At 45.0% G+C, this 26,959-nt stretch overlaps 2 protein-coding genes across 2 annotated transcripts; one reads left to right on the top strand and one right to left on the bottom strand.

Moving 5' to 3' along the window:
• The first annotated feature begins 2,271 nt into the window (after nucleotides 1-2,271).
• WRAP73 (WD repeat containing, antisense to TP73) lies at nucleotides 2,272-19,596 on the top strand. Its single transcript, XM_072883584.1, has 12 exons — nucleotides 2,272-2,429; nucleotides 3,139-3,291; nucleotides 3,878-3,994; nucleotides 11,330-11,402; nucleotides 12,328-12,431; nucleotides 13,310-13,396; nucleotides 14,266-14,400; nucleotides 14,488-14,565; nucleotides 15,952-16,057; nucleotides 17,119-17,244; nucleotides 18,018-18,209; nucleotides 19,159-19,596. The coding sequence occupies exons 1-12, from the start codon at nucleotides 2,361-2,363 to the stop codon at nucleotides 19,266-19,268; spliced, it is 1,350 nt and encodes a 449-aa protein (XP_072739685.1). The 5' UTR covers nucleotides 2,272-2,360; the 3' UTR covers nucleotides 19,269-19,596.
• A 637-nt stretch (nucleotides 19,597-20,233) lies between these two features.
• On the bottom strand, nucleotides 20,234-25,253 carry TPRG1L (tumor protein p63 regulated 1 like). Its single transcript, XM_072883591.1, has 5 exons — nucleotides 25,010-25,253; nucleotides 24,834-24,925; nucleotides 23,230-23,406; nucleotides 22,456-22,609; nucleotides 20,234-21,720 (listed from the first exon to the last, which is right to left on the bottom strand). The coding sequence occupies exons 1-5, from the start codon at nucleotides 25,199-25,201 to the stop codon at nucleotides 21,526-21,528; spliced, it is 810 nt and encodes a 269-aa protein (XP_072739692.1). The 5' UTR covers nucleotides 25,202-25,253; the 3' UTR covers nucleotides 20,234-21,525.
• Between the last annotated feature and the right edge of the window lie 1,706 nt (nucleotides 25,254-26,959).

Below are 26,959 nucleotides of genomic sequence, written 5' to 3'. Positions count from 1 at the left end.
GGGCAGGAGGCTAAACCAGCCAACTCTCCCTCCCTCCCTGGCAGCGAGCATCAGCCCTGCCTAGGGAGCCGGCGGCAGGCAGCCAGCCTCAGCATCCTGCCGGTACCCAGCCCCACCTCTGCTTTTCCCATTCAAGCCTTGGCTGGTTTTCCCCCCGCAAGTGCTTTAACTCCAGATCTAAGGCACTTGGGAGCAAACTTTCCGAGACGCTTTAATATTTTGTAACTAGTCTACAAAGCAAAGCGGCTGCAAATCATCTTCCAGCTGCATTACCGAGCACTCGAGAGAGGGTCGTGCTGAGTAACTCATACACACAAATAGCAAGGGGTTTCCTTTTCTCGTTTTTTTTTCCTCCTACCTGCTCTGGCTCCCCAAGCGTTTCGAGTTCCTCCGGAGGTCTCCCGCAGACAGGAGCGGCCTGGGATTGAGGATCTATGTTATTTACTGCACTACAATCAAGTAGCGTCCCGGTCGCCTAGGCAATGACATTGGAGCTGTTGAAAGCTATGTGAAAAGTGAGGCAAAGGCTCGTGCGCTCCTTCCTGGAATACGAGGCAGTTGCAAGGGGGTGGGGAATGCTCAGCCAAGCGTGCTGGAGAATTAAGCTGGTCACCAGCGCCAAAGTGACTCGGGGGCAAGCTGGCTCTCGGGGCTCCGGCAGCGGCAGCCACCCAGCAGCGCTGCGCCTGAGGCGGCTGCTGGGGTTTAGTTGCGATGGAGCGGGGAAGGAGACGCGAGGCAGACCGCTGCTCCGAAGGAGGCTCTTCCCCTCACCAGACTGATGGTTGAGTTGGTTTTGTGCTCGCGTTGGTCAAAATGACCAGCTCATCTCTCCTGGGGCATCAGAGGACCGGGCAGCCTGCCGGGGGGACCACCAAGGGGGAAAAATGGCTTGCCAAGACGCACGTAGAGTGGCAGTGGATGAAGACGGAATATTTCTGATTAAAAACCATCAGCCGTGAGACTCTAATTATCTGCGTTGTGTGGACTCACCGATATACCTCCTCACTGACACAAGTTTTCAAAAGCTACCGTTTTGCTGGTCACCTGCCCTTTAGCCTGTGCTCGGTGCCCTGGGGGAAACGTGGAGCGGTGTTCATTACCGTTAAATCATCCCTGCGCGTTTCAGCCACCCGCCTCCATTCAGAGACTGACAGCCAACGCTCTGCCCGCAGGCACCCACACTTCGCGGTCGGGGCAGATGGTGGCTGTAGAGCAGCTGCCACGTCCTGTCCCTTCGTTACGGGTAGGGCCAGAAAGCAGATGCATTTACCAGCCCCTAAACACATCGGAGTCGCTGTAACCAGTTTTTGGGGTCTAAATGCCTAATCCATAATGAAAACAAGACTCGAATGTTTGCTCTGATCCCGAGGTTTATTTTTTAAATTAATGACGGTGATTGTATTCCCCAAACAAGGCGGTGGGGTCCCCCTCGGGGTGCTGCTCTTGCTGGCCACGGCAGCTGGGCTCGCTGCCCACCCACAAACGCAGGGGGTTCGGGCCGGCTGGACCCAACGAGGAAGGCCGGTGTACCCCCCACAGCGGCCGGGCAGCAGGGAAGGGACACGGCGGCCTCCTCCGCTTTTGTGCCCACTGCCCGGAGGACCAGCCCGTTCTTAGGACACGGACGTCCCCGTCACGGTCCCCAGGCCCCCCAGCTGGCGCAGAAAACCCCCGCGCCCAGCCGGCTGCCCCGGGGGGCTGCTCCCCAAGGGAATGCGTGTCCTGGGAGGGGTTACCCAGCCCTCAGCTGGCGATCCTCGGCTCTTTCCCCCAAAAAAACTTTATTTATTTACTCTAATACAATTAGCATCCGGTGTACTGGGGTATTTCTACTGCAGTTTGCAGTCCCTCTGTCCGAGCCGGGGAACCTTTCAGGACGCCCCGCCCGTGCTCCCGTTGCTGTCGGTAATTAGCCAGGAGTAATTAGCCAGGGCACGCGGCCGCGGGACGCTGCCGGTGGAAAAGCGCCAAATGCGGGGGAGCTCCGACGACGGGGAGGCTCGGCCGGCTCCGGCGGGCCGCAGGGGAGGCGGACTGCGGAAGGAGGAAGGCGGGGACCGGCGTCTGGCCGCGCCGCGTCTCATTAAGCGGCTCATTTGCACAATAATGACCTTCGCGGGGCGGCTTCCCGCCGCCGGCGCCCTCGGACAGAGCGGCGCGGCGGGCACAGCCCCGCCCCGGGACTACAGCTCCCGGCGTGCCGCGGGGCGGCGCCTCCCCGCTCCGATTGGCCGCCCGCCCGACCCGCTCCCGCCCCTTCCTCCCGCTTCCGCCCCGGGACGAGGGCCGGGGCGGCGGCGGGCGGAGCGGGCGGGTTTGAATCGCGGCGCGGCCGCTCTCCCGCCCCTCGCCCCGCCATGAACTTCTCGGAGCTGTTCAAGCTCTCCGGCCTGCTCGGCAGGTTCTCCCCCGACGGCAGGTGCCTGGTGAGTAGAGGCTGCCGCCTGCGGGGGTTGTCGCCGGTAACCGGGGCCGCTCCCGCCCGCCCGCGGTGGCGCGGCGGCCTGAGGCGGCCGCTGCCTGAGGAGACCGTTGGGCGAAGCGGCAGCGCGGGGCCCCTCGGCTCGGGCCGGGCCGCCGCCAGGCAACGGCTTCTCCCCGCCGCGGCGGCCGGTGGAGCCGGCCCGGTGCCTGCGGTGCCGCCTCCGCGCCGGGGCGGGCCCCCTCCGAGCGGGGCAGCGGCCTGGCCCTCGGCCCCCTCGGCCGGGCGCTGAAGAGGTAGCGGTAGTGCTGTTAGTCCCGCAAAAACAGCGGTGTAGCTGGGCGGCTTGCTAGCTAGGAGTTTTAGTCGACGCGGGTCTTTGTAATGGAGACCTGATTACGGCTGGTTAAATAAAATAGTGGTTATGAGGCAAGGAATAATTTTTTTTAAAAGTAGGATTAGTTAACCAGCAGTGATAGCATGAATGAAGATTCTTTTTATTAATAGACCCCCCCTTTCCCTCCTGGTTTAACTATTTTTACTGTAGTTTGCTGTAGAGCACGGCGCACGTCAAGCCTTTCCGAAATTAAAAATCCTAACTGCGTCCGAGGCGTGTCACGGCAGCGCAGCGTTTTGTCACGGCGCAGTGACAGTTGTGGTTCTCGAGCCCGGTGTTGGTGCACCAACTCAGCTTTGGTTTTGTTCTCGTGCAGGCTTCGTGCGTGCAGTACCGTCTGGTGGTCCGGGATGTGAATACCCTCCAGATCCTCCAGCTGTACACTTGTCTGGATCAGATCCAGTACATAGAGTGGTCGTCTGACTCTCTGTTCATATTGTGTGCCATGTACAAGCGAGGGATTGTTCAGGTAAGGACAAAAGCAGGACAGAATATGTTTCCTACTGGGGCTTTGTGCGTGGTGCGAGTGAGAGCTTCTTAATGGCAAGCACTAGTTCAGTGCTTTTTGCTTAAGTAACTGGCGTCACTATTGATAACGCATGGCTTGAGGATAACTTGGCATGCCATTATTTTTAAAACCATGACAAATATCTTAGTTCGGGGGAAAAAAAAAATTAAATAAAAATATTTATCAAAACAAAGCGAAGCTGGAGATTATCTTACAGTTTCTTAGTTCAGAAGGAAATAAATACATGCAAACTTGTTAAATGGACTAAAACTTTTTTTTTAAGTGTCGGATATTCGGAGTATTTGTCACAGGAAAAAAAACAAAACACCTTACTTTACAATTTGTATTAATACACAGAGGTGTGGGACTTACTTTTGTAGTGGGATCCAGCGCCAGTCCTTCATGGCCACGGGCTTTCAGAGGTTTCCTGACCTCTCTGGTGTGCGATGCAGGAACCTTTTCTCGGCTGTAGTGTGTTCTCGTAAGCAGCGGTTTTGATGAGCTGTTCGTTTGGTGCGCTGCCTGTTTGGTTTCCTCTCTGACCTAGGTCTGGTCCTTGGAGCAGCCAGACTGGCACTGTAAGATAGACGAGGGGTCAGCAGGATTGGTGGCTTCATGCTGGAGTCCGGATGGTCGTCACATTCTCAATACAACTGAGTTCCATGTAAGTGTGAAGTCATGATTGCTCTCGACGGTGTCAGATGTTACTGTCTGCCTCTTGCCTCTTAAAATAACCTAAAGCTCTTAAAGCTGCAGTGGTGGTAAAGAACGCAGATACAGTTCTCCTATATTCATGTATGTAATCTAGGTTAATTCCCGTTTAGATGTTAGTTATTCTGTTAACATTTTATCCTCTTGCTTCTGATGGTAAGATAGAAAATGGACACTTAGCTTTGAAGGTAAAATTATGTGTTTGAGAAAAGTGTAGGGATAAGTGGCATTCATCAAAGCAATTTTAGAAATCAAATGTGTTGTAGCTCAGGGAAGGCTCAAGGTTTCTAGCAAAAAAACCCCAACCCAAACCATAAACATTTAAGAGTGGCTATGGAATTAAAAAATATGTTCTTAGGTTTATTGACCTATGAGATGAGATTTAGATCCACATCCTGGAAATACTTTCATAATTGTTTGATTTTACACATAGGAGTCAGACTGCTGTTGATAGAACCACTTGCAAAATTAAAAACAAAACACCTGTCAGTGCTTATTGATTGAGAGCCATGTTCTGGAATCCGCACTAAGGTAGAATCCAAACCAGTATGGGGATGCTGGGCACTGGGATTGTTGGAAGGCATGTGGAAGTCTGACTCTCTGCCTTTATAGTCTTTGGATTAGGGCTGATGATTCATCTTATTCAGTACAATGATGAACGGTCAGAAAATTGCTAAGAACTACATGCAAAACATTTTTCTCTTTGCTATATTTACTCTTCAAAACTGTAGACGGATTTTTAGATGACATATTGTGTCATAACCCTTGCTGGCAGTGAATTCAAGTGTTACACTGTAAGATTTTTTCCTTTTTCCATGCAAATCTCAATGTAAATGGAATATAGATGGGGGACTTTGTCATCTGTGTGTGCGGACTGGAGTTCGTGCAAATGCTGATGCTCTCAAGGGAACCTGTGGAGTACCTTGCATACAGCTACGGTGTTGCTCCTGATGCACACATGGTGGAATTTTCTGGCAAGGATGTTTAGTGCTGGCAAGGATTTTTAGTGCTGACTGGGGTAGAGATTTTTCTGGCTATAAAGCAGTCTCTTTCCATTCCCCTACCCCTTTAGATAGTGGGTTACGAGGAGTAATGAATTTAGGCCTTAGCTTTCCCAGGAATGAATCACCCTGATGGTGATTAAAATAAAAAAATGAGTCCAGAGTTTCAACCTGAAGTTAGTAAAGACATGCCTGCTAGTCAGGCAGAAGTGTTGTGGTCTGAGTAACCCAAACTGAAGGCTGGTGCTATGTGCTACAAGTGAGTATCTTATGGCACGCGCGTGTGGGGGTGGACTAGCAAGTATTTATTGCCTCCCAACAGAACTTGGTTTGACCTTAGAGGATTTCATTAAGCCTTTGCCAAGTTGGCATCTGTGTTGGGATAAGTTTTCTTTCCAGCTGTAAACAGGTTGCTAAATTAGCTTTTGTCAGACAGCTGCCTGGGTTATGCCAATGTCTGAGCTGTGTTTACTCTCTCTCTGCTAAATCCATAGTCTGGTGGGACAGACGTGAGTAGTGCTCGAGACAGAAACTCTCAGGATACTTAATATTGGTGTATTATGCATGTTATCAAATTCAGTGATTGTTTGGAGGGCTTAGGGGTTCCCTGTCAACCAGCGCAGCTTGGCTTTGGTAGCCTGACACTTTCAAACAGCACCAACTAATTACTCATACTTGCAATTCTTCAGATCAACATGTGAGCTCCACTGTAAGCTCACAAATAACTTTCTTATTCCTAGAAATTTTCTAAAGGATATGGTTGTGCTAATTTATTTCTAGCAATCCATACTTCCTAGTGCCTCAGAAGAATTACTTATTGGCTAACTTGCAGTCAAGTTCTTTTTGTGGTCAGCATTATAGTGAATAATGCTGTGGGTTTTTTGATGTAACTGGTGTGCAGTTCCTAACTCGAGATGAGTGCATCAATGTTCTGACACACATTTCCAAAGTCCATTTTGACTCTGCTCAGTCTTCTGAGATGGGCAGCAATGCTCTGTATGCACTTAATACTAACTTAACTCTGCAAATGCGATCATTTTATCGGAGATGAGACTGTAATAATGTGCAGGTTTTTGGATCCCAGAATTGTTATACAATGTACAGTAATATTGAATGGTACAGGTACCTATCTAAATCTTTACACAGTTACTGCAGTAAACGGGATGATACACAAGGCAATTAAATGGTACGGTCTTATCGGAGGAAGTATATAGAGACTCTGTCCTTTCACTTGAGTGGTTTGTTTTTCACAATAATGGATTACTGGCAGATGCAGAGGAATTTACCGTGCTTAATTACAGAAGTGTGTGTAGTACCTAGTTACTTGCTCTAAAATTTTGAAAGCATCTTTGTCCTGTATGTTAGCTTAAGCGTTATGTGTGGAGGGGTCATTCTGTCAGCATCAAGGATGGAAGTCCTGTTGAGATGTAGAAAAGATGTAGGCTTGTTCCTTAAGCTCTTGCTATGCTGGACTGGATGATTTCCTTCTGTTGGGGACTGTCGGTGCTGCTATCCAGACTGGCAAACTGCAAGGTGAGATACACACTTGCTAGGTTTTGCCAGGCAAAAACTAGTTTTACTGGGCAGCTGCATATATTCAGAGGTACTTCCAAACTTTGAAGGCTTTTTTTTTCTTTAATTGTCTGCTTATATCTTACAGCTCCACGTGAGAAGTGGTCAGAATAGTTGCAACTTGATTTTTCATCACCTTGTTATTTATACCAAGCTAGAGTACAGTTCTGCTAGGAAAAGCATTTTTTTGGGGAAAAAAATTGGAGGTATTTTTTCTCATTTGATTAATGTTGGAAAAACACCTTCTGAAAGCCTGCTACGCAAAGTCTATCTGGAATCTGAACAAGTTGGAATGCTGTGTTAATTACATTGATTCACGCAGTGCACTGGAAAGCAGCTTGTTGTCCCATAGGCTATCGTTTGTTACTTATTTTGTAGTGGGTGATTCCTCTCCTGCTGAAATCCACCCCATTTTATGAGGCAGTTCTGCATGCCTGCAGTATGTAACGCAGCAAGCTGCTAGAAGGTTCCACATTGTCACTTTGTCCAGTGGAAGGCAGTGTACCAGGTGTCTCTCCTCTTACAGTGCCGTTGTTCCACCCAAATTCATAGGCACATGTAGAGCTTAAAGAAGAGCTGCAGGTAAAAGATACAGAGAAAGCAAATGGATCCTCTGCTTCCTCATGGCTTTCTTGTTTTGTGATAGTTTGAAGATCAGCAGCATTGTTCTTGAGTGTCTCTTTTAAGAGCCATGCTTATAGACTACGTATATTGTACTTTCTCTAGTTCCACGTTGCATACTGAAGCATTAAGGAGCTTCTTTCGAACTATAGCAGCAGGGGAAAAAAGTGTGTGTTTCTGTGTATATTGGAGCTAATCCTTAGTAACTGTAAATGGCGACATTGGTTGAAAAATGCTTTCTGTCGAGGAATGTGCTCTGAATAATCTTCTGAAATCCAGTGCTGACAGACACTGCTATGTAAGGAGGCCTTGTGACCCAGTCAAGTCTGGGACAAAAGTTGACAGTCATTTGAGATGCAAGGTTGTTTAAAAGTGTGTTTTTATCTCTTGAAAATCACCAGTCTTACACCTGCCTATAGCTGTCAACATTGGGACGTAGTCCTGAACCCAGCACTGGACACTGTTTATCACGTTACCATCTAAATACCTTTTATTTCTCAGCTGTTTTTAGGCTATTTTAAAAATGCTTCTGCTTTTGGTTTGTTTTTCCACTGCAAAACAACAGCTGAAAACTTCTCAGACACCATTATCATTAGCATTTGACAACTCCGCTTAATCGAGTCATCTACACTAAAGAGAAAGTACCCCTCAAAATGATCAGTGAAGAAGTGCTTGCTGCAGACTTAATTGACCACGATCTGTTCTCCTGCTGTAAAAGCAATTGTCCCTTCCCCACAAAGTCTCTGAGAAAAGCAAATAAGAGCAATGCAATTTGTTGTAATTTTTGAAGTGTTTGGTTTTCTTTTTTCACCCTCTGTGCATTTTATGCTTCTGTCTCATAATCATCTCTGCTAGCTGTGAAATAATCTTTTTTGAGCTAGTTTACATTGGCAGCTTGGGTGAGATTGTGGAATAATATTTCAGTTCCAGTTGGGAATATGAAGGTTCTCCCTTTGTCACAATTTAGTTGTACGCGTATTGTTAATCTGTGTAAGATAGGTGTGAAGTCCATCAGAGTAACTTTCTCAGTTTTTATAAAAATGTTTGAGTGTACACAAATAGAACAACTGAAAGGAATCCTAATTTGGGGAATCAAAATGGTTTGCTTTTACACATTTCTAACACTAGGCCAAAACCTTCAGGTTATGTGTTGTGTGACTTGGGCAAGAGGTTGCAAGGAAGTTACGGCAGTGACTTGCAGTGTGTGCTTCTCTTACTAGCTTGCAGCCTTTTCAGGAGCGAGATGCTGAAGTTGAATAGAGGATCTTATTAGTTGTCATGGGTGTGTTGTGACTGATTTAGATCAAGCATGAAGATGAAGTGCTTTGGTTATCAAAGGGTTGTCGGCATCCAGTGTAATAATAATAGGTCTTTGTTTTTGAAAGTGTGTGTTTTTGGGGTGTTTTTTTGTAGACTAGGTGTAAACATCCCATGAGTGTGTGTTGGTTGTGTTCTGTAGTCTCTCCCCAGTACTGCAATGCCATTATTGCAATTTATGCCATACATGCTAGAAATGATGCGTTTGGGAGTTATATATGGGCACTACTCCAACAGTATCAGTGTTTAATGTTACTGAAACTTTTGGTGAAGTGCACGCTCAGCAGTTCAGCGCAACATGACAAGAATGAACAGGGAAACAATTATTAGTGTCTTCTCTGGGGAGTTACAAAACTTGACCCTTTTAGAGAAGGTTCTGTCTGAACAGCAAACAGAGGACTGCACCCGAGGATGAAGCAGAGATGGATGCAGAAAGACTTTTCAAAACGAAGTTATCCTTGCCTTTTCTCTTCTGCGGCGGAGTCTCAGGCAAGGCAGAGGTGACAGTAAGAGCTCCACGTGTGATGCGCTGTAGAGATTTGCCTTTTCTGATGTACTTGAGCTCGACGCGAGCAGTAAGGTTTTGCCTTGTTCTGAGGCTCTGAGCCAGCTGATGTGGTCCAGGATAGAAGTGCGTTTGATGCTCAGCAGGCCAGGTGAGTTGGTTGTGAGGCAAAGTAGCAGCACGAATGTAAACTTGGATGCCTTTGTCAGGAAAAATTACGATCCAGACCTCAGCATTCAAAGCTTGCAGCTGCTAAGCTTGTATTAAGTGGCTGTAGAATGCGTGTTGTGTATGCTGCATGTTTTGGTGAAGGGAGGAAGAGCAGCAAGCACATTTAACACTGCAATTAATAGCAGTGAGCAGCATATCACTATTGCAGTTGCTATAGAAGAATGTGAGTAGGCATTGTGTTGGTATTTTTAAAGTAAATCTTGCATGAAGAGCAGACTAACAATGCTGTATTTTTGTATGTCCGGAAGTGAGCAGTTGCAGTGATAAAACTTGATTAATGTTGTTCATCTAGTGGATTCCTCTAGGACCTGCTAAACTTAAAGCTGGTACTATAGTTGTCTAGTTGTAATTTCATACCTGTAAAATAAAGGAAGAGAATAATAAACATCACATTAAATAGTGGTCCAATACCTTTTTTACCTTTGGATAAAGTGGATTGGAATCTGATTGGTTGAGCTCTTTCCTGTAATAAATTAAAAAAAAAATTGATTTCTGTGTTGTCTCTTCAAATCTCAAAATTTTCTTCTGTATATAAAAAGCAGTAGGGAGGACAGCATTAGCTGCTCTTTTGCTTTGGGGCTCCACATATCTCTGGAGGGAGGCAGCATTTGCTAGGATTTTGTAACTTGGTTTGAACACCATGTCGATTACTTGAATTGTGCTTTCTAGCAAAAATGATAATGTCAGCAACGAAAAAACCCCTCCAAGTTCTGTTGCAATGCACAATCTGAAGCGTTGCTGGGTAGAACAGATACATAGGATGCTACCTTGGGGTCCTTTGTCACCATTGAATAGTACCAATGACTTCAGAGAAGGAAAAGGTGCATTGAGGACAAACACACAAAAAAGTGTAGCAGGAACTTCCTCCCAAGACTGCTGGTGATGCTGATGGCCTGCATCTGATGCAGAAGGATGATGGGGTGGTAGACAGTGCTGAAGTTTTACTTACGTAATGAATCAGAACTACTTTTGTTGGTCAGTAGTTCTGGGAAGGGTAGCTTTATGACTGTGGTGCTTTATTGCAAAAATAGTTTTACCTGCGTCTCTTCTAGAATCTCTTACCTTGGTGCAATAAAATGTAGGAAAACACACGAGAAAAAATTGCACTGGAAACATTCCTCGTGCCAGATATAAATGCAAAGGTTCACGTGACATACTGATTAATGCACATATGTCTGGTGTGGCTGCCGTTGCTAAGGGAGAGTAAGTATTTGTTTTTAATTGAATAATCTGCAGATGGCAACGCAGAGCTTCCAGAATGCAGGCTGTGACCTTGAAGAGCTGTAGAGAGGCTTGTTTTGCAGCTGACTGCCTTCTCTGCAATTTTTGTGTTTTATGGATGCACAAGCCTCCAGAAATACCCCAAACAAGATGTTTAATGCCTTGCTTTGCATACCATATTTTGGTTCTTTTCTAATTCTTTCAGTAATTACCTAATGTTGCCTTCTTGTGGGTGGCTGAGGAGGGAAGAGCAAAATGCAAATTAGTTGTCAAAGCTGAATGTGTCTAAAAGTTGAAAAATACAGCGAAATTTTCATACTTAGTAGCCTTGTCCCAAAAGATACAACGTTCTTAACCTGCTGTAAGGTCTCATCCATGCGTAAATGCAAGAAACTTCACATCTCTCTTCCAGCGTCTGTGATGAAACTCTGTTTTTTCCAACTGAAAAGTGTCTGTGTTCAATACACTGGCAATCACGTAGCTAGATTCATGCTAATACCAGTAACTTTAACGTTAATGAAGAGCTTTTCTCCATACTGGTCTTGTGCATGTCATACCCCTCTAGAGTATTCGGTGTGCCCGTAATGTTAGTTTGGAATAAGTAGCCTTGCTAACTGGAAGGCAGTTGGGAGATGATTCCTGGCAGTTACTTCTTAGGGCTTTGTGTTTGAGCTACGTAGAATAGCTGCAAAGTTTAATTAACCACAGAAGGTGTATTGATCTAATTTGTGTTCTTGAATTGGGTTTATGGGTTTCTATTTACTTATTTTTTTATCTACAAAAATAAACAAATACTTTCTTGTCTCTTTCTCTTTGACAGCTGCGGATAACTGTGTGGTCCTTGTGTACGAAATCTGTGTCTTACATCAAGTATCCCAAAGCTTGTCAGCAGGGTAAGTGTCACAAATCTGACACAGGAATGGTATTTTTTTAATATGGCAGAAAGGGAAAAATGAATTTTGTACTGACGAAACGTGTGTTTCAGAACAGGCTCTGGCACCCTCCCTGCTGCGGGGTTAGCTCGCCCTCAGGGATGCAGGTCTCAGAGATCAGTGCCTGTGTGCCACTTGCTGCAGTGCGCTAGGATGTGCTCTGGGGTTGTCATATTCTCACTGTGAATGAAGGATGACATCTGATCTACATGCCTGCTCTTCAAATATGCATCTTTCTGTTGTGTTCGCCTCTGAAGGGTCCTTTAAGACATTAATTTAAAGCTGGATGCATTGGTGATGAAAAACACTAATGCAAAGTGGCTTTTGTCATCTCTTACACATGAAAAGTTTTGAAGGGGAAGCTCATGTCAGGACTGTCTAGCCACATGGCTGCGGTTAGCAGTTTCCTGCCTGAGGCTTGTATATAGTAACATCCCATATATGACAAAGACAATTATGTGTTACATGTAAAAGAAGAGTGCGTGGGGACCAATGCCTGGAAGTTGGTGGAGTACCAATGGTTGCATAACTAATCCATTTAGCTAGACTAAATGAACTGTTTACTTGAAATCTGTGGCTTTTATATAACAACTGTCTGTCAGTAATTGAACATGGTTTTTTGAAGCATGCTGAAGTCCTGCAATAGCTGTGAAGCCATGTCCTTAGAAATCGTATATTCAAAGCTTAAGAATTGCCAACACAAGCAAATGAGTAAAACTATGCATTGCCTTGATTAATGTGATCTTCTGTGAAGATATTTTTCCTTCTCTTTTTACTTCTCTTTTGAATTGGGAGTAACTGCTTTTCGTTGAAGAATCGTCAGCTATTCTGTCTTGTTTTCTCTCTCTCTTTTTTTTGTTTTAAATTAACTTTGTCTCATTGGCAGGGATAGCTTTCACTAAGGATGGCCGCTATATGGCAGTAGCAGAAAGACGTGACTGCAAGGACTTCATTAGCATCTTTGTATGCAGCGACTGGCAGCTACTGAGAGTAAGATATGTCCTTGCCTTCCACTGCTTCTGCATAGACTACGAGCATGTGTTGCACACTACTTTAAACTCGGTCACCTTGGCAGTCTGGTTTTAGACTTGCCAATGTGTTTTCTATCCAGTATCTGGCTCCTTCATTAGTCTGCAGGCGTACTTCCCTAGCAGCGTTCTGTTCAGGAGGCTGATGTATACTATATGTGCGTAAAACAATTTCTGAAGGAATGCAAAAGTTCACCTTTAAATTCTTGCATGAGCTTATTTACAATAAACTATGCTACATCAATAATAATGAAAGTATCAAATGCTTGATAAAGCGATCATTTGGAATGGATAATATAAATTGTTGTATTTTCTGTTTAACAGAAAACAGAGTAGTCTGTGGAGGCTGCACACTAGCACGTCTTAGAGGACCGGATGGATCTGAGAAATTAAAACCCATTAAGAACTAGTCTGTACATAGTGTCACCTGGTTCAGGAATTCTGAGTCTCATTAGAAGCCAACAGCAAAATTTGGGAAATACCACTAAATGCTTGTCATGTTCCCAAGCTCTTCCCTAATGATCTTTTACTGGTCTTTCTGAGGCAAGGAATTAGGCTAGCTAAATTTCTTGACTGATTCAGTGTAACTACTTTTATTTTCTTATGAAAGGCTGTTCATTTTAAGGTATAGCAACTTTTTGCCTCTTCTGTAAAGGGAAGAAACAACGAATGCAGCATACTTACAAAAGAAAATATTTGTGTTTCTACGCTAGCATACAAAAGGCTCTTTTGCATTTGTGGTAGCACTTAAAAGGATAAAACTGATGACTGTTAGGTCAGATGCAACAGTGTTTGTTAGTATAATATTTCAAATGGTTTTGTTTTTTCTCTTGGGGGCAGCATTTTGACAGTGAAACGCAAGATCTGTTTGGGATTGAATGGGCTCCTAACGGCTGTGTTCTGGCAGTGTGGGATACATGTCTGGAGGTATGAGGAAAAAGCAGATTATTTTCTTGGAGAGTTCAAGTTGATTTGTAGCCGCCGTGTATAAAGCAGTAACTAAAATAACTAGCGTTGTAATTCTTTTTCTTTTACGCGTAACAAAAGCTGAACTCAGACCATTTTAAATATTCTACTTGTGTTGGTAATGGATGTCCTTACAAGTGTATGCCAAACTGTTATGTAAATCTTTAATGACAGCAAATTATCTTACTAGCTTTCTTTCTAATTTATCTTGGAAAAAAAAATTGATTGTAAACATTGCAGGAGACACTATTGAAATAATGAAAGAATTCTTCTGTAAGACGCTTCTACCATTTTACTTTACATTGCATTGCACAGTACTTTTACAGTTAAGTAAAAGTACTTGTCCAAAAAGTTAGCAACAAATATTTAAATTGCTATCCTTTCTCCTCTGAGTAGGTGAACTTCTAGGTATAGAAAAGTGTCCTCCTGTGGCCATAAAGTTATGGGCAGCGGGATCAAAACAAGTAGCCCTGGGAATGGGCAGGGTTGTCACACCCCTCATCAGATGGTTTGCAGATGCTGAAGGAGCATGAGAGTCTTCCATGATGGCATCTGCTGCTGATGTTGAAGAGTGTTGGGCTGGATGGGCCACTGTTCAGGCCCAGTGGGGCATTTGTGCTCTTGGGGACAGGGTGGGCGTGTTCTGTGAGTGCCAAAAGAGCCAAACTGGAAGCCTAGAGCCTCTTGTCTCAAGTTGCAGAGAAGAGACCATGCCCTTTGTATTTAACTTGCTGCGTTTTAAGCAGGGAGAGTTTGGGAGGAATGGTTTTGCCTGTCTATGGCTTTTAATTCTAAGGACTAACAATATTGTTAATCTATTTATGTTTCAGTATAAAATATTGCTGTACTCCCTTGATGGCCGACTGCTATCCACGTATCGGGCTTATGAATGGTCGCTAGGCATAAAATCAATCGCCTGGAGTCCCAGCAGTCAATTTTTGGCAATTGGCAGCTATGATGAAAAGGTGAGAAATAGGTTTATGTTCTCTCTTATCTAAACCATTTGTACAACTTTGTCATAAGTTTTGTTTTGCAATGCTTTCTTGAATTAGGTGCGTATCTTGAACCATGTAACCTGGAAGAAGATCACAGAGTTTGAGCATCCAGCAACCATTACCAACACCAAGACTGTAAGTATGGATCCAAAATCCATTGAATCATTAGCAGCACTTTGATGCTGCTATTTGTATCTGAAAGATGCTAGTAAATATATTTCATTCTGGATACCTTGCTTTTTCCTGTCCTAATGTGTAAATAGGGCTTGGGAAAATGCATGAAAATTTTGGGATGTAAGAAAAATAGAGGAATCCTTTCAAGCTTGATGGAATACACACATATGATCCTCTCGGCTTTAGCAGGAATATATTCTCAGATGACATCTGTCATATGCCAGTGTATTTTGATATATATATATATGGTGATTGCATTACAGGTTTGGGTATGCAGATGATGGCAAACTGGGAAACTTAACAGGAGAGATTTGTCTCTGCTTTATACAATTTGTGACTTTAAACAGCGTTAGAACTGGACTGTGATCAGATTTACATCTTGTATGTACAAGCTCATCCAGCTCACCTAAAGAGCATTTCCTGTAAATATCTGTCATCATTTATTCTTATCCTTGCATACACGTATATGCAAGGCCCAACAGATTCTGGGTAGCTGGCAGCAGGCGGAGAGCTGTAGCTTTTGTTCCAAAAATCACAAGCTGTTCTCATCCATCAAGGTAAAAAGAACACACAGCGTAGCAGTGCTGTGTGCCACTGCAGAGGAGGGACTAGTCTTGCGCCTGGACAGATACCCTGTAGGAGTTTACATATGTAGACTGTAAGTCTGCAATATTCACATGACGGTGTTGATGCCTCTTAACAAGAAGCAAGGCATGACCCATTAAATGCACCTCAGCAAAACTTCTCATGACTGAAAAATGCCCTTGCTTCCAGTTAGGTGTAAAATATGTAATGGAAAACAAATGGAAATAGCTCTGTTAATCTCTACTACACAGACAGGAATTGCAGTTGGTGCATTTTATCCTGGTGCTTGCGTTTGGGAATAATATGTTGTAGGCACACTATTAAAATATTTGTGCTATTTCCTTCTGCACTGTTGCACTTTTTTTTGCATTTATTTATGATAGTATCCAATTAAAGATTCTTTGGTGCAAAAATGGAATTTATGTTCCCATTGTAATGAAGATGATTTATTGTACTGCCAGATTTAGCACTCAGGAATAATGAATGAGGTGTACTCTGGCAGACTCGCTCTTTGTAGACTTCAAGGTTTGTTTATTTGTCACCGGAGTGTTTTCCTGATCGTGGTTCCAAATAGCAAATGATTCACTGAGAATGCTGGATTCGGTATTTGCCTACTGAAGCCCTTTTCTCCATTGATGAACTAGGGGATGCTGAGATGTTATATGCTTGAAATTAAGTTAGTGGGAGGTGGATGATTTGGTAATAGGCCATGTTCAAATTCTCTGAGGCCTTTCTGTAGAACTCTCACTTGTTTCTTTGTAGATTGTGTATAAAGAAGTGGAGAAATCCCCATCTGTTGAAACAGAGAGACTTTCTTTCCCTCCAACAAGAGCATTGGCTAGTTCTCTCTTCAGCACGCAAAGTAAATGTAAGCCAAAGTTTACTAAAATGAGACACTTGAGTTTGCCATGTGAAGTCTTTCTATAAATAAACATTATAGGCAAACTCTGCCTCTTTGATATTGGCTGGATCCTCTGGATGCTCTGCTCAAGGCTCCCAAGTTAACTGAAGAGCTCCAAGGGAAGCACCCTGCTAGAGGGGCTGCTGTCTGCATGGTGGTTTGAAGACAGGTTAAAGACTAGTGGGATATTGTAGAAAAGAACTGTAATTGTTTGGGTGTAGAAATAGCAGCCAGATCTCCGTCTTGGGTTGCTTGCAAAAGTTGTCTTAACATTGTGTGGATTTATTTTCTGATTTGTTCAATCTGTGCAATGTTATTTCATGACTTAGTTTAACTGTTGCAGATAATTGCTAGAATCAGATGAACTACTGCAACTAAGAATCTTATAGTGTGTGGCAGTTCCAATAATTTATAAAAAAAAAAAAAACCAAAAAACAAAAAAATCCAAAAAAACCCCAAACAATTGGAAGGTCTTAGTCTTGCTGTCTGTTTTAGGATAGTAATTAATCCCTTAGGTATGAGGTTATATAAAAAAGCAGAGCATGAAAAAGGCCATTTGGCTTTTGTCTAAGAAGCTGTAGTCATAGCAATGCTTTAAACTTGCCTCCAGACAACAGGCTTTGAAATATTAAAGAGATGGCAGAGAATGTATGATTAGTATTTTTTCTTTTTTTTTTTTTACAGTCTCATTGTTTGTGGTACTGTAAATCACCTTTGTCTTGCATTGGTGTTTGTTTGAAATACTAGTTAAAAGGTAGTGGAAAAATTGATCTCTCATTTTTTTCATAGTTTAATCTCAGACTTGCCTGGATTTCCAGCCTTTCTTTTTTTGTGGAAGGGCAAGAATAGTAAGCTGTTTATATAAAGATGCAATATCTTACAACAATTGAAGCTTTTGATTGGAACATCTTGGAGAAGAGTAAAATACGGTCCTATCACTTCAGAGATGAGGGGTTTTTTACAGTTGGAATTTAAATATTTTGTCCATTCAGGCCTGCTTAGTAAAGTACTTTTATTTCAAATTCCAGATGACATTTCCCAGGTGCCAGTTTCTTTACAGTATATCAAACCTGTTGCTGACAGGGCAAATCCCAAAATGGGAATTGGGATGTTGGCCTTCAGTTCAGATAACTGTTTCCTGGCAACCAAAAATGGTAAGTTCCTGTATTAAAGGGGAAACCTGCTCATTGTATGTGGTGTGTTCTCATAAAAGAAACGAGGACAAGAACTGGTCAGTTATTTTGCACTATGAGAAGACTCATGGCCCTATTTAAAACCAGCTCTGTTGTGCAAACATGTAGCTACAGGGGAAACTCTGCCTATGTCTTCTAGTGTATGTGAAGTATTGTGAGCTGCCAGAACTGTTTACCAGTGCATTAACTCAGTCTTGGCTTTGTATTTAAGGAAAATAGTATGCTTTTGGTATTTCTTCAAATGTACCTGAGCTCACTGCATTAGAAAATGAAATACACAAATTTTTCCTCCTCCATTTACAGCAACTGTCTCTTGCAAGGCAGAATTCTTCACAACCTGTAGTAGGGGGGCTTTTGATTACCTCAAATAGTGAAAATCATGGAATTAAGGTTTAATCTTTCCCTTTGATGGTCCTGAAGGGCTGTTTATGTCTGGATGCAAAACCTGTGGTTCAGATGCAAAACCCATCAACAGCAGCATAATTGCGAATAATTTGATAAAACCCAGTGAAGGACTGGAAGGCAAACTAAGTCACTTCTATCCTTTTTGCAACATTTCCAAGGCAAAATTGAAGGCACTGCTAGGCAAAACTCTAGCGGTGTTGAACATGTGGTGTACCTAAATGGTTTGCGTCATGTTAGACCTCAATTAATGCCCATTTCTTTTAAAAAAAAAAAGTGTGATCTTTTTATCTGTCAGGTATTTACATGATTACCTCTTCCTTTTCTGACAGATAACATTCCTAATGCTGTCTGGATCTGGGACATTCAAAAGCTGAAACTGTTTGTAGTCTTAGAGCAGCTGTGTGCAATCCAGTCTTTCCAGTGGGATCCACGACAACCTCGACTTGCTGTATGTACAGGAAATAGCAAAGTCTTCTTATGGTCCCCAGCTGGCTGTGTGTCCGTGCAGGTTCCAGTGGAAGGTAAGGCTGCCTGCAGTAACTTCCACAAGCCATCATCAGCTTCTTATTTACAAAATACTTTTCCACTTATAAACTGGTCTGAGCATTATCGTGTAAATGGCTCAGATGTGTTCTTGGAGCTCTTTAAAAACAGGTATTTCTATCTTCAAAAAAGAGGAGTTCATAATGAGACATAGCAAACATGATAAAATATATCAAGGACAGAGCACAGGGGCTAACAATGATTTAATCATTGCTTTAATCGTATGGTATGTTGAATTCTTTCTCAAGATTTATATTCATATCAGTTTATTTACATAGAAACTGTACTTGTGCAGAATGCCAGGTGTTGAAATAAAGACTCTGAAATGCCTATAATGTTTTTGGGTATTCTGAAAACAGCGAAACTACAACAAAACGCTAATGGGGAAAAATGTGCATGGTAAATCTGATGTGGAAAGATAGAAGAACGTCTGTGAACCTGAACTCTTAAGTCAGCCTGTGTGATGAGAAGTTTTACAGTTGGCAGTAAGTGATACAAGGCCATTAGCTAGATCACATAAATGCCTTTCTGCATATTAGACAGAAAAGAAATTGCAAAGATTCAACTTTTTACACAAGGAGCGGCAATGTCATCGGCGTATGCAGCTCTGCACTGGTGAACAAATCTTGTGGTGAACCGCATCTATTTGTGTTAACATGACAAGTCTACAAAATCCATGCTTGTATATGGACTACGAAGTAGTTGTAGGTTTGGGGGAAAGAGTCGGTAATGCAGCTCACCTGCACTGCTGCATTGGAGAACAGATTGGCTCTGCTGCAGCAGTAACAAAATCCAGCACCCTGTTAAGGCTTCCAAGGTGGGGAGGGTGGTGTTTGCAATGTGTGTGACTTACTCCAGCTACCTTTTCCTAGAGTCGGAGGATGGACTGTCAGCTTCTTGCTGATAAACTCTGATCTGTTTCTGCAGGTGACTTCCAGATCGTGTCTCTCTCCTGGCATTCTAGTGGAGACTCCATGGTGCTTCTGAGTAAGGACAACTTCTGTGTGTGTTACTTGGAAAGAGAAGAGGTCAAATAACCATCATTTGCATTAAAAATCCTCGCAAGTTTGAGGAAGAATGAGGAAAGGGGTCAAACCTTGTTGCCCAATCTGAAGTTTTTGTATTTACAAATTATTTATTTGAAGGAGCGTACCTAAACTCCCATGTGTAAAGTACCGTGAGTGCATCTGAATGATGTGATGTAGTGGCTGAAGTGTAGAGAGTGAAGTCTGGATTTCAAAAAAAACTTTAGTATTGATGTAGTTGAACTTTCTCAACTATGAAACTTTATTTTCTAAAACTGCAGCTGTGTGTATATAATGTATAGCTATTATTTAAATTTTATAATTTCCAATAAATATTTTGATAGTTACAAACTTGGTATGACTCTAACTATAAACCTGCACTCCTCCATTCTAAAGTCTGTTTCTATATTATCAGTGATGTGATTCTGTAGCTATTTATCCCAGCACAAGGAAACAGTTATTTGCACACAACAGTGTACGGCTTGTATCTGGTCTTATAAGACAACAGATTTTTCTGGTGTATTAGAATTAAATATTGTAGCAGAAGTACATACATCATAAGACACTTCCTAGCAAATCAATTACTGTCAAAGCAAAACAAGTTCTTTGTTCAGAAAGCAAATTAAGTCATCTGTAATAATTTTGCTTTTCCAGACTAAGATGTTAACAGGTGACAGTAATTGTGCCTGGTCTATGACATTTATTATACTGAATTTTTACAAGAAGGATTGTAACTGATAGTTTAGAATGATATATTACAGGCAACTGAAATGGGAGCTTTTGACCCAACTATCTAGTGCCAAATTGGAGTGGACGGTTTGGCAGGGAAAGAGCAATGGGACCATCCTTTAACAGCAGCCAGCCACTATATTCTTCAAAGGAAGGGAGCCCATTGTTTAGGAATTTATTGGATGTTTTTTCTTTTGCAACTTAATTTCACAGCCTCAGTCTCCACAAAACGAAGAACAAAGAACAAATTGAGTTGAAATTTAACTTTACTGCAAGATTGATGAAAGTTAGATATCTTGGAAAATGTAGAGGGGCATGCAACTTGTTGCATTTCATCATGACTTCAGCTTTACATAAGTTTCATAAACACACATCTACTTTAAGTTCAAAAAAACAGCACTGCAGCACAGCATTTATTCAGCATTGTAGTTGCACAGATAAATGCTCTGATCAAATGGCATGTATAGAAGGTCATATGCAATGAAAAAGCTTGTTAGTAACCTCAAGAGCCATTTCAGTTGTCATATCTCTTATGCTGCTTCTGAATTTCATTCCTGGACACTTGTATGAGGTTAAATGCAAAAATGTATAAATCAAGATTGATGTACAGTTCTTAAAGTCTAATCTGTCTCCATTAAAAAGTCCTGCACTGCTGCTGTCCCAAACTAGAGTACATTTAAGAAAAATTGCTAAGAATATAGATCTAATCAAAATAGAATTCCTTTTCAGTTTTATAAATAATAGCTTTGAAGGCAAATGTGTTTGTGAGGCTTTTGGCAATATACTCTCAAAAGAGTCTTTATGGCTGCAGCAAGAAAACATACATGAGAAACTAGGAAGTTAGACTGTTCTTAGAGGGAGGTATTTTTACAAAAAGCAAATAAACGCATATTCAGCCATATACTTCAGTGTACAAAGTAATAGCTCACGTACAAAGTAATAGCTCACGTACACTGCTTCTGAGCAGACGTAACAGTACAGCTTTAACAAAATTTGCTGACTCTGTTTCGCTAAAGAATGACTGACACAGCTTTCAAAATTCTTAACAGGCATTAATCAAAATGCTAAGATTACTGTAATTGTGAACATTAATACCTCTTTAAATGATACAAATCAATCCCAAGCACACCACGTGATCTGACACCATATATAGGGACACAACTGTAATACGGCATGAACATTCTACTGTATCTTGGATATTTGTGCGGAGCATTTGTAGCAGGTACCCCATCGCACTTAATTAACAGGGAAGAACACGTAGTTAGAAATGGAAAATACCGCTGCTCGCTCACCCTGTAAGAACTGTAAATTAGATACGAAACATAAGAACGACACTACCCTGTGTCTGCCTCAGATTAATCTGACCTGTGCATTCTTGGTAACAACCAGGGCCTCCCGTGAACCGTTAGATCTACAACCGCCCCCTTCCCGTCCCCTAACTTCTTCACTTTGATTATCGAGTGTTCTGCCACCCAGCCTGCTCTCCGCAGGAGAGCAGTATCAAATCACTTTCCCTTGAAAAGATTAAGTGCAATGAATTTTAAAATCCAATTTTGCCTCTCGTCATGGAGTAGCCAAGTTTGGCCTCATTGTTGATGAAGGACATCAATCCCAGGTAGGTCTCGATCAGAAGAGGCCGCTCCAGCACTAGCACGCCATTAGCCCTTCCTGGCAACGGACGCTCCTTATGGGCTTTCTTCACAGCTTGAATTAGCTGAGTTTTAAAGTTTTCCAACTGAAAGGAAAAAAATCACCTTGATGTTTTTCCATTGTTTTAAAAGTTGTTAGGCAAACAGCTGCTGATGTTGAATTGTAAAGGATTAACGCTAAAGCTGTAGCTGTCATGGATCTCGGGTGCCATGATAAACTTTACATTCTGACATTTAACCTTAACGATACAGTTAATTTCATACCAGGACGCTATTTACATGGAACTTAAACACACGGGCTAGATGCGTAAAGATTTGTCAGTGACTAATATTGTTTATTTCTGACTGTAGTTCTCCTGCCCTTATCATTGATGTGTTGAACTTAAGTTACCACAGTGTTCTGTTTTTAAGGAAACCTTCAGAGGAAAGCAACTATTGCAAGAAAAACTGAGAACCACCTAAGTGAAGGTTTACAGTTAGCAATTAAATTATTTGTTTAATTAGCTGGCAGTCCTAGATGAAGTCAGGCATCAGCCTGTCAGGTAAGCAAGAGCAGGAATAGCACCAAGATCCATTTCCGTTTGGGTTTTACAGCACTCTGCACTTTTGGAAGTTTCAGCTTCCTTGTATAAACCATTTATGGGTAGCTGGCAAAACCCGACAGTTGGGCTGCCCTGCAAGTCGAAATCTGGAGAATGGGAAATGTAGCTTGCAACTCTAAGTTCTTTGATTTAACTGCTATATCTTTTCAAAATAATCTAAGTCGTATCCCGCCTACAAGATCAACAAGCCATCTAGAATAGGAGAGGTGCGGTCCTTACTAGGCAAAGGGATGCAATCTTCTCATCAGCATCTGCCATTGGATGTTCGGTGAAGGTGACGTACGGGATGTTTGTGGACCACGGGTTCCATCTGTTCACGAAGGAGGCGCGACTTTGCTTGTCCCACTGAATTCGAATACCGATACCTTCTCGCCTGATATTGACGACAGCAGAATTGATATGGTAAGACTTTTGAGTCTTTGAGGCAAGTTTAATTAGAAATGCACTGTCTGAAAAAGACCTGCTTAAAACTGGAAGCTGAAATGTAAGTTTGAAAGTTTTTCCTCTAGAACAGCATTTCCTCTAATAGAAGATTTCAGCCCCTGAAATATGCAAAGGTACATTCTTATAAGCCGGGTGCAAACAGGGTAAGCTCATCAGACACCTAGGACACAGCGCCTGAACTGTACTGCCTGTGATAGCCTGCATTTACGTACGACCTGACGTTTACATGCGGCTTTCTAGTAATGCTAAGGTGCTGCTGCTACTTACTGCATTACGTAATGGCCATGAACTTCTGCTCCCAAACCTATCCATCTTATCTTGAAAGTCCTTGACCAACTCGCTTTTAACGTGACTACTAACTGTCCCAGCAAAACAGCAGCTACTCTGAGGTGGTCTCATGAAGCTTCAGTAATTGTTGACAAAGTCAGGAGCAAAAGGAAGAATTCTCAAACTTGTCCAGTGGTCAGTGACAAAGGTTGACAGCTCAAACTATTTACAATAACAACAGAAGAATTACAATTATATGTCAGTATTACTATGCCGACTTACTTGTTCAGAGATTTAGGTGGGAACTCAAACTCTCCGACAGAGATGGTATCGACTGCACTGAGGGCTATCCTCGTCACGTGCTGGCACTGCAGGCTGATGAAGTTGTATTTGCAGATCAGGAGGGACCAGTCCGTGATAAGAACGAGACGCTCCTTCTCGTTGTTCCAGTGATCAATTCTGGTAAGATAACACGACTGAGCTTTAGCAGTTTTGATTAATGGCTAGAAACACTTAACAGCTTGACAGATAGAAGAGTCGCTAAGGAGAACAAATCTGAAGTCTTAGTAATGCCGTATTTTCCATTACGGCCTTTGCTTTGAATCAGCAAGTCTTGTAAGAGGTTGGATGTCACAACGCAGTCGTGTTACAACATAGGAAAATATTAAGAAAATCAGAGTAAGTCTGAAGATCTAGAGGGAGAGCTCTAGTGCTATCTCCTGTTACTGGAGAACAAACGCTCCTTCATGGGGCAGACAAGTCAACAACTCTTCCAGTAAGCGTTTAATACCGTGCTGTTAGCGTGTTGCCACATTTGCTAAATCATTACCTGCATTTGTGCATGTTCAGGGGAGAGAAATAGTTTTCTTCAGCTGTGTGGTCTGACTTAGTATTTTCCTCTGTAAGAAGAGTCTGTACATTCAAAAACTTGTCGGTTTCTTCAAATTTCATTAATAAAAGGTCCTACCTTTCCCCGAGTATTTTGCCAGGCTATGCTGTTGAACCATCACAGCTATAATGCTATTTCACCCTTAGAGCAACCTAAGAGTAGGTCATATTTTCACTCTAAGGGTAATGAGCTCAGCTTTTAAACTAGCACCTTTGAAATCTGCTACAGCTTCTTTTTAGGGTTACTGATTTAATTGTCTTTCCTTACAAAAATTAAAAATTGTCTATTGCTTCAACAGGAACACTGACGTACAGCTGACGAGACCAAAGCTATCCTCATTGTGTAAAGGTAAGCGCAAATAGCGGGACCAGGCAAGGGCGGAGGATTTCCACCTGCCATGAACCTTTCTCTCTGCCGCTACTTGCCAGTTTGACTTGTGCCACGGTGGAAGGACCGAAACCGTCCCTGCCTTCTGCTTGCCCCAGGGAGCGCTCGGGGCTTGCAGATCTGGCCAAGCGTTGTTCCGAAGAAGTAGGTACGCTCGGCTCGTGCTCTGCTCCTACCCCCTAGCCCAGACACACCGCGCATCGTCACTTCCATTGTGCTGACTGCGGAAGGATAGGGCTAACGGCCTGTACCTCGGCACACAGGCACGGCTTTTGATGAAGTCGTTTATTAAAGCTACGTCAGTGCTTTTAGCGTACGAGTGCATTCTGTATTGTGCCGGGTTCTGCGATGAGTTAACTCGCGAGCTTTCATCCCAACCCCTCGGCGGGCTGGGTTCTACAGAAACAGGGCCGTGACGCGGCCACCCCAGGCCCCTTCGAGGCGTCTGCGTCCACCCGCAACCACGACTACGCGCAAGGCTTTAAAGACGGGAGCGCAGCGGGGAAGGCGCCGCTTGGAAACACGGACCTGAGCCACGCGGGGCCCAGCCTCGCCCGGAGCCCGCCCCGCCGCGCCGAGCGCCCGCCTCGCCCTCGGCCCCGCTACTTACTCGGTGAGCAGCCAGACGCTCTGCACCGCCCCGTCCTCGCCGGGCATCACGACCACGCGGATCTCGTTGACCGCTTGCTCTATCGTGCCCGGCTACCTGGGGAGAAGGAAGAGGTTACGCGGAGGGGGCCCGGCCGGGGCCCGGCCGCCCCTCCCGCCTCGCCCGCGGGCCCGTACCCGGAACACGAAGTACTCCCGGAGGCGGCCGGCGCGGGTGGCGGTGCGCACGCTGAGGGGCCGCAGCCGCTGGCGGGGCGGGGGCGCGGCGGGCTGGAAGGGCGGCCCGGCCTCCCCCGGCACCAGCAGGGCCGCCGGGCTGCCGGGGCTGCCGGCCGGGCCGCTCTCCACCGCGTCCCGGAGCTGCAGCATTGCGGCGGGGCCGGGGCCGCGGCCGGGCTGGGCGCTCGCCGCCTTCCGGGGCGGGCCGGGGCGGGCGGTAACGCCGGCGGCCGAGCCCGCCCTCGCTCCCCTCCCCTCCCCTCCCCTCCCCTCCCCTCGGCGCCGGGAGGCGGCACTGCAGCTCGGCGGCGGGGCCCGGGCTGCGGCTGCCGCCGCCGCTTGGGCACGCCGGGTCCTACCCGCGCAGCGCGGAGCCGGTACCTGTGCGAAACCCGGGGGACCGGCCACGCGTGACCCCCGCCAGCGCAGGATGCGCGGCCGTGCTGCCGCCGGCGGGGAGCGGAGCGGAGCGGAGCGGAGCGGCGGCCGGCAGCCCCGCGTCCCCCTCCGCCCTTCCCGCAGGGCGTGGGCTGCCGCCGTTGCTCGCCCGGGGCCGTACGAGCCCTGTCCGGCCCTGCCGCGGGTCTTGCGGGCCGAGGGAGGCGGGTGCCCCGTGCGCTGTGTGGCGGGGAGCCCTGGGCTTCGCCGCAGGGAACGTGCTGCTGTGCTGGGGTAGAGTCCGGCACAGCCACGGAGCAGCGAGACTCGTGGATCTGCAGAGGCTGGTCAGAGCTACTGTGGAGCAAACCTTGGTCGGAGGTACAAACTCCTTAAACACCGGCTGGTCAAAATTTCCGGGCGCGATGTGGCACACGAAGCACAGGGAGGTGACGGTCTGAGGCAGAACCGCAAGTTTAAGGCCTAAAGCCCGTGCCACGTCCTTGATAGCAAAGATTAAATAATGCTAGGGAATGAATGGCAAGTTAGTATTGATATTTCTGTGGTCTCTGGCATTATTGCAGACATTATCATCACTATTTATGGAACCGTATTGTATCTTTGACCACTTTCCAGGGCTGTTTTACCCTGAGCCAGAGGATGACATCGTCAGCAGGCAGTTGTGCTGGGAAATTGTACAAAATTGAAAACATATTAAATGGACTTCGCAGTCAGTATTGGATTTCAGATACCCATCTTTCACATGCGTTTCGCAAGTTCTCTGCTGTACTCTCTGCAGCCCTTGCTCGCACGAGCCTCTTTAAACGGGAAGCCTCATCGCTTTTCGGGAGCTACTCACAAAAGAGTTGCGGAGTTGGCTTTACGCTCGGTACCTTCTCGGACCGCGTTCGAGGCGCGGTTTGCCCCATCAAGCTCCCCTTCTCTCTCCGGGCGGCCTGCTGGGGACGGCCGCAGCCCCCGCCGCCGTCGCTGCCTCCCGCAGCCAGACCAGCCCGGACCCTCTTCGGAGGCCGCCTGCTGCCCGCGGGGTAGCCGGGATTGTCACCCGAGACACGGTTTGGGAGGACCGGGATTAATCCCTGTGGCTGGACGGGGTTTAATCCCTGTCCCTGGGCGCCGAGCCGTGTCCTGGAGAGGGAGCCACACTCCAGGCTCTGCCCGCTCCCTGCCTGCGGGGCTGGGGGCCGGGGTCCCCTTCACCCGTCCCAGCACCCTGCCAGCGGGCCCTGGGCAGGGCTGGGAGGGACTGGGGCCTCGCCCTGCCCCAGATTTCACCTGGAGGTCTGACAAGTCCAGATACCGCGTACCCAGCGCCGCGTTTGCCGAAGCTGGACCCAAACAGAGGATCAGCTAAGCCTAAGGAAGGCTTTTGGGTAGCAGCGGTAAATTAGCACTGAAAGACTAACGGAGAGCAGTCTTACGGTTTCCTACTGTAAGGGAAGTCCTAACTTTTAAAGTCCTGACAGGGAAATGGAAGCCTGAATTTATTGTATCCTGGAGCTCTCTCCA

Source organism: Ciconia boyciana, chromosome 19 (assembly GCF_034638445.1).
Source record: "Ciconia boyciana chromosome 19, ASM3463844v1, whole genome shotgun sequence".
In the NCBI taxonomy this organism is placed as follows: Eukaryota; Metazoa; Chordata; class Aves; order Ciconiiformes; family Ciconiidae; genus Ciconia; species Ciconia boyciana.
This window is presented reverse-complemented; position numbering and strand designations above follow the sequence as displayed.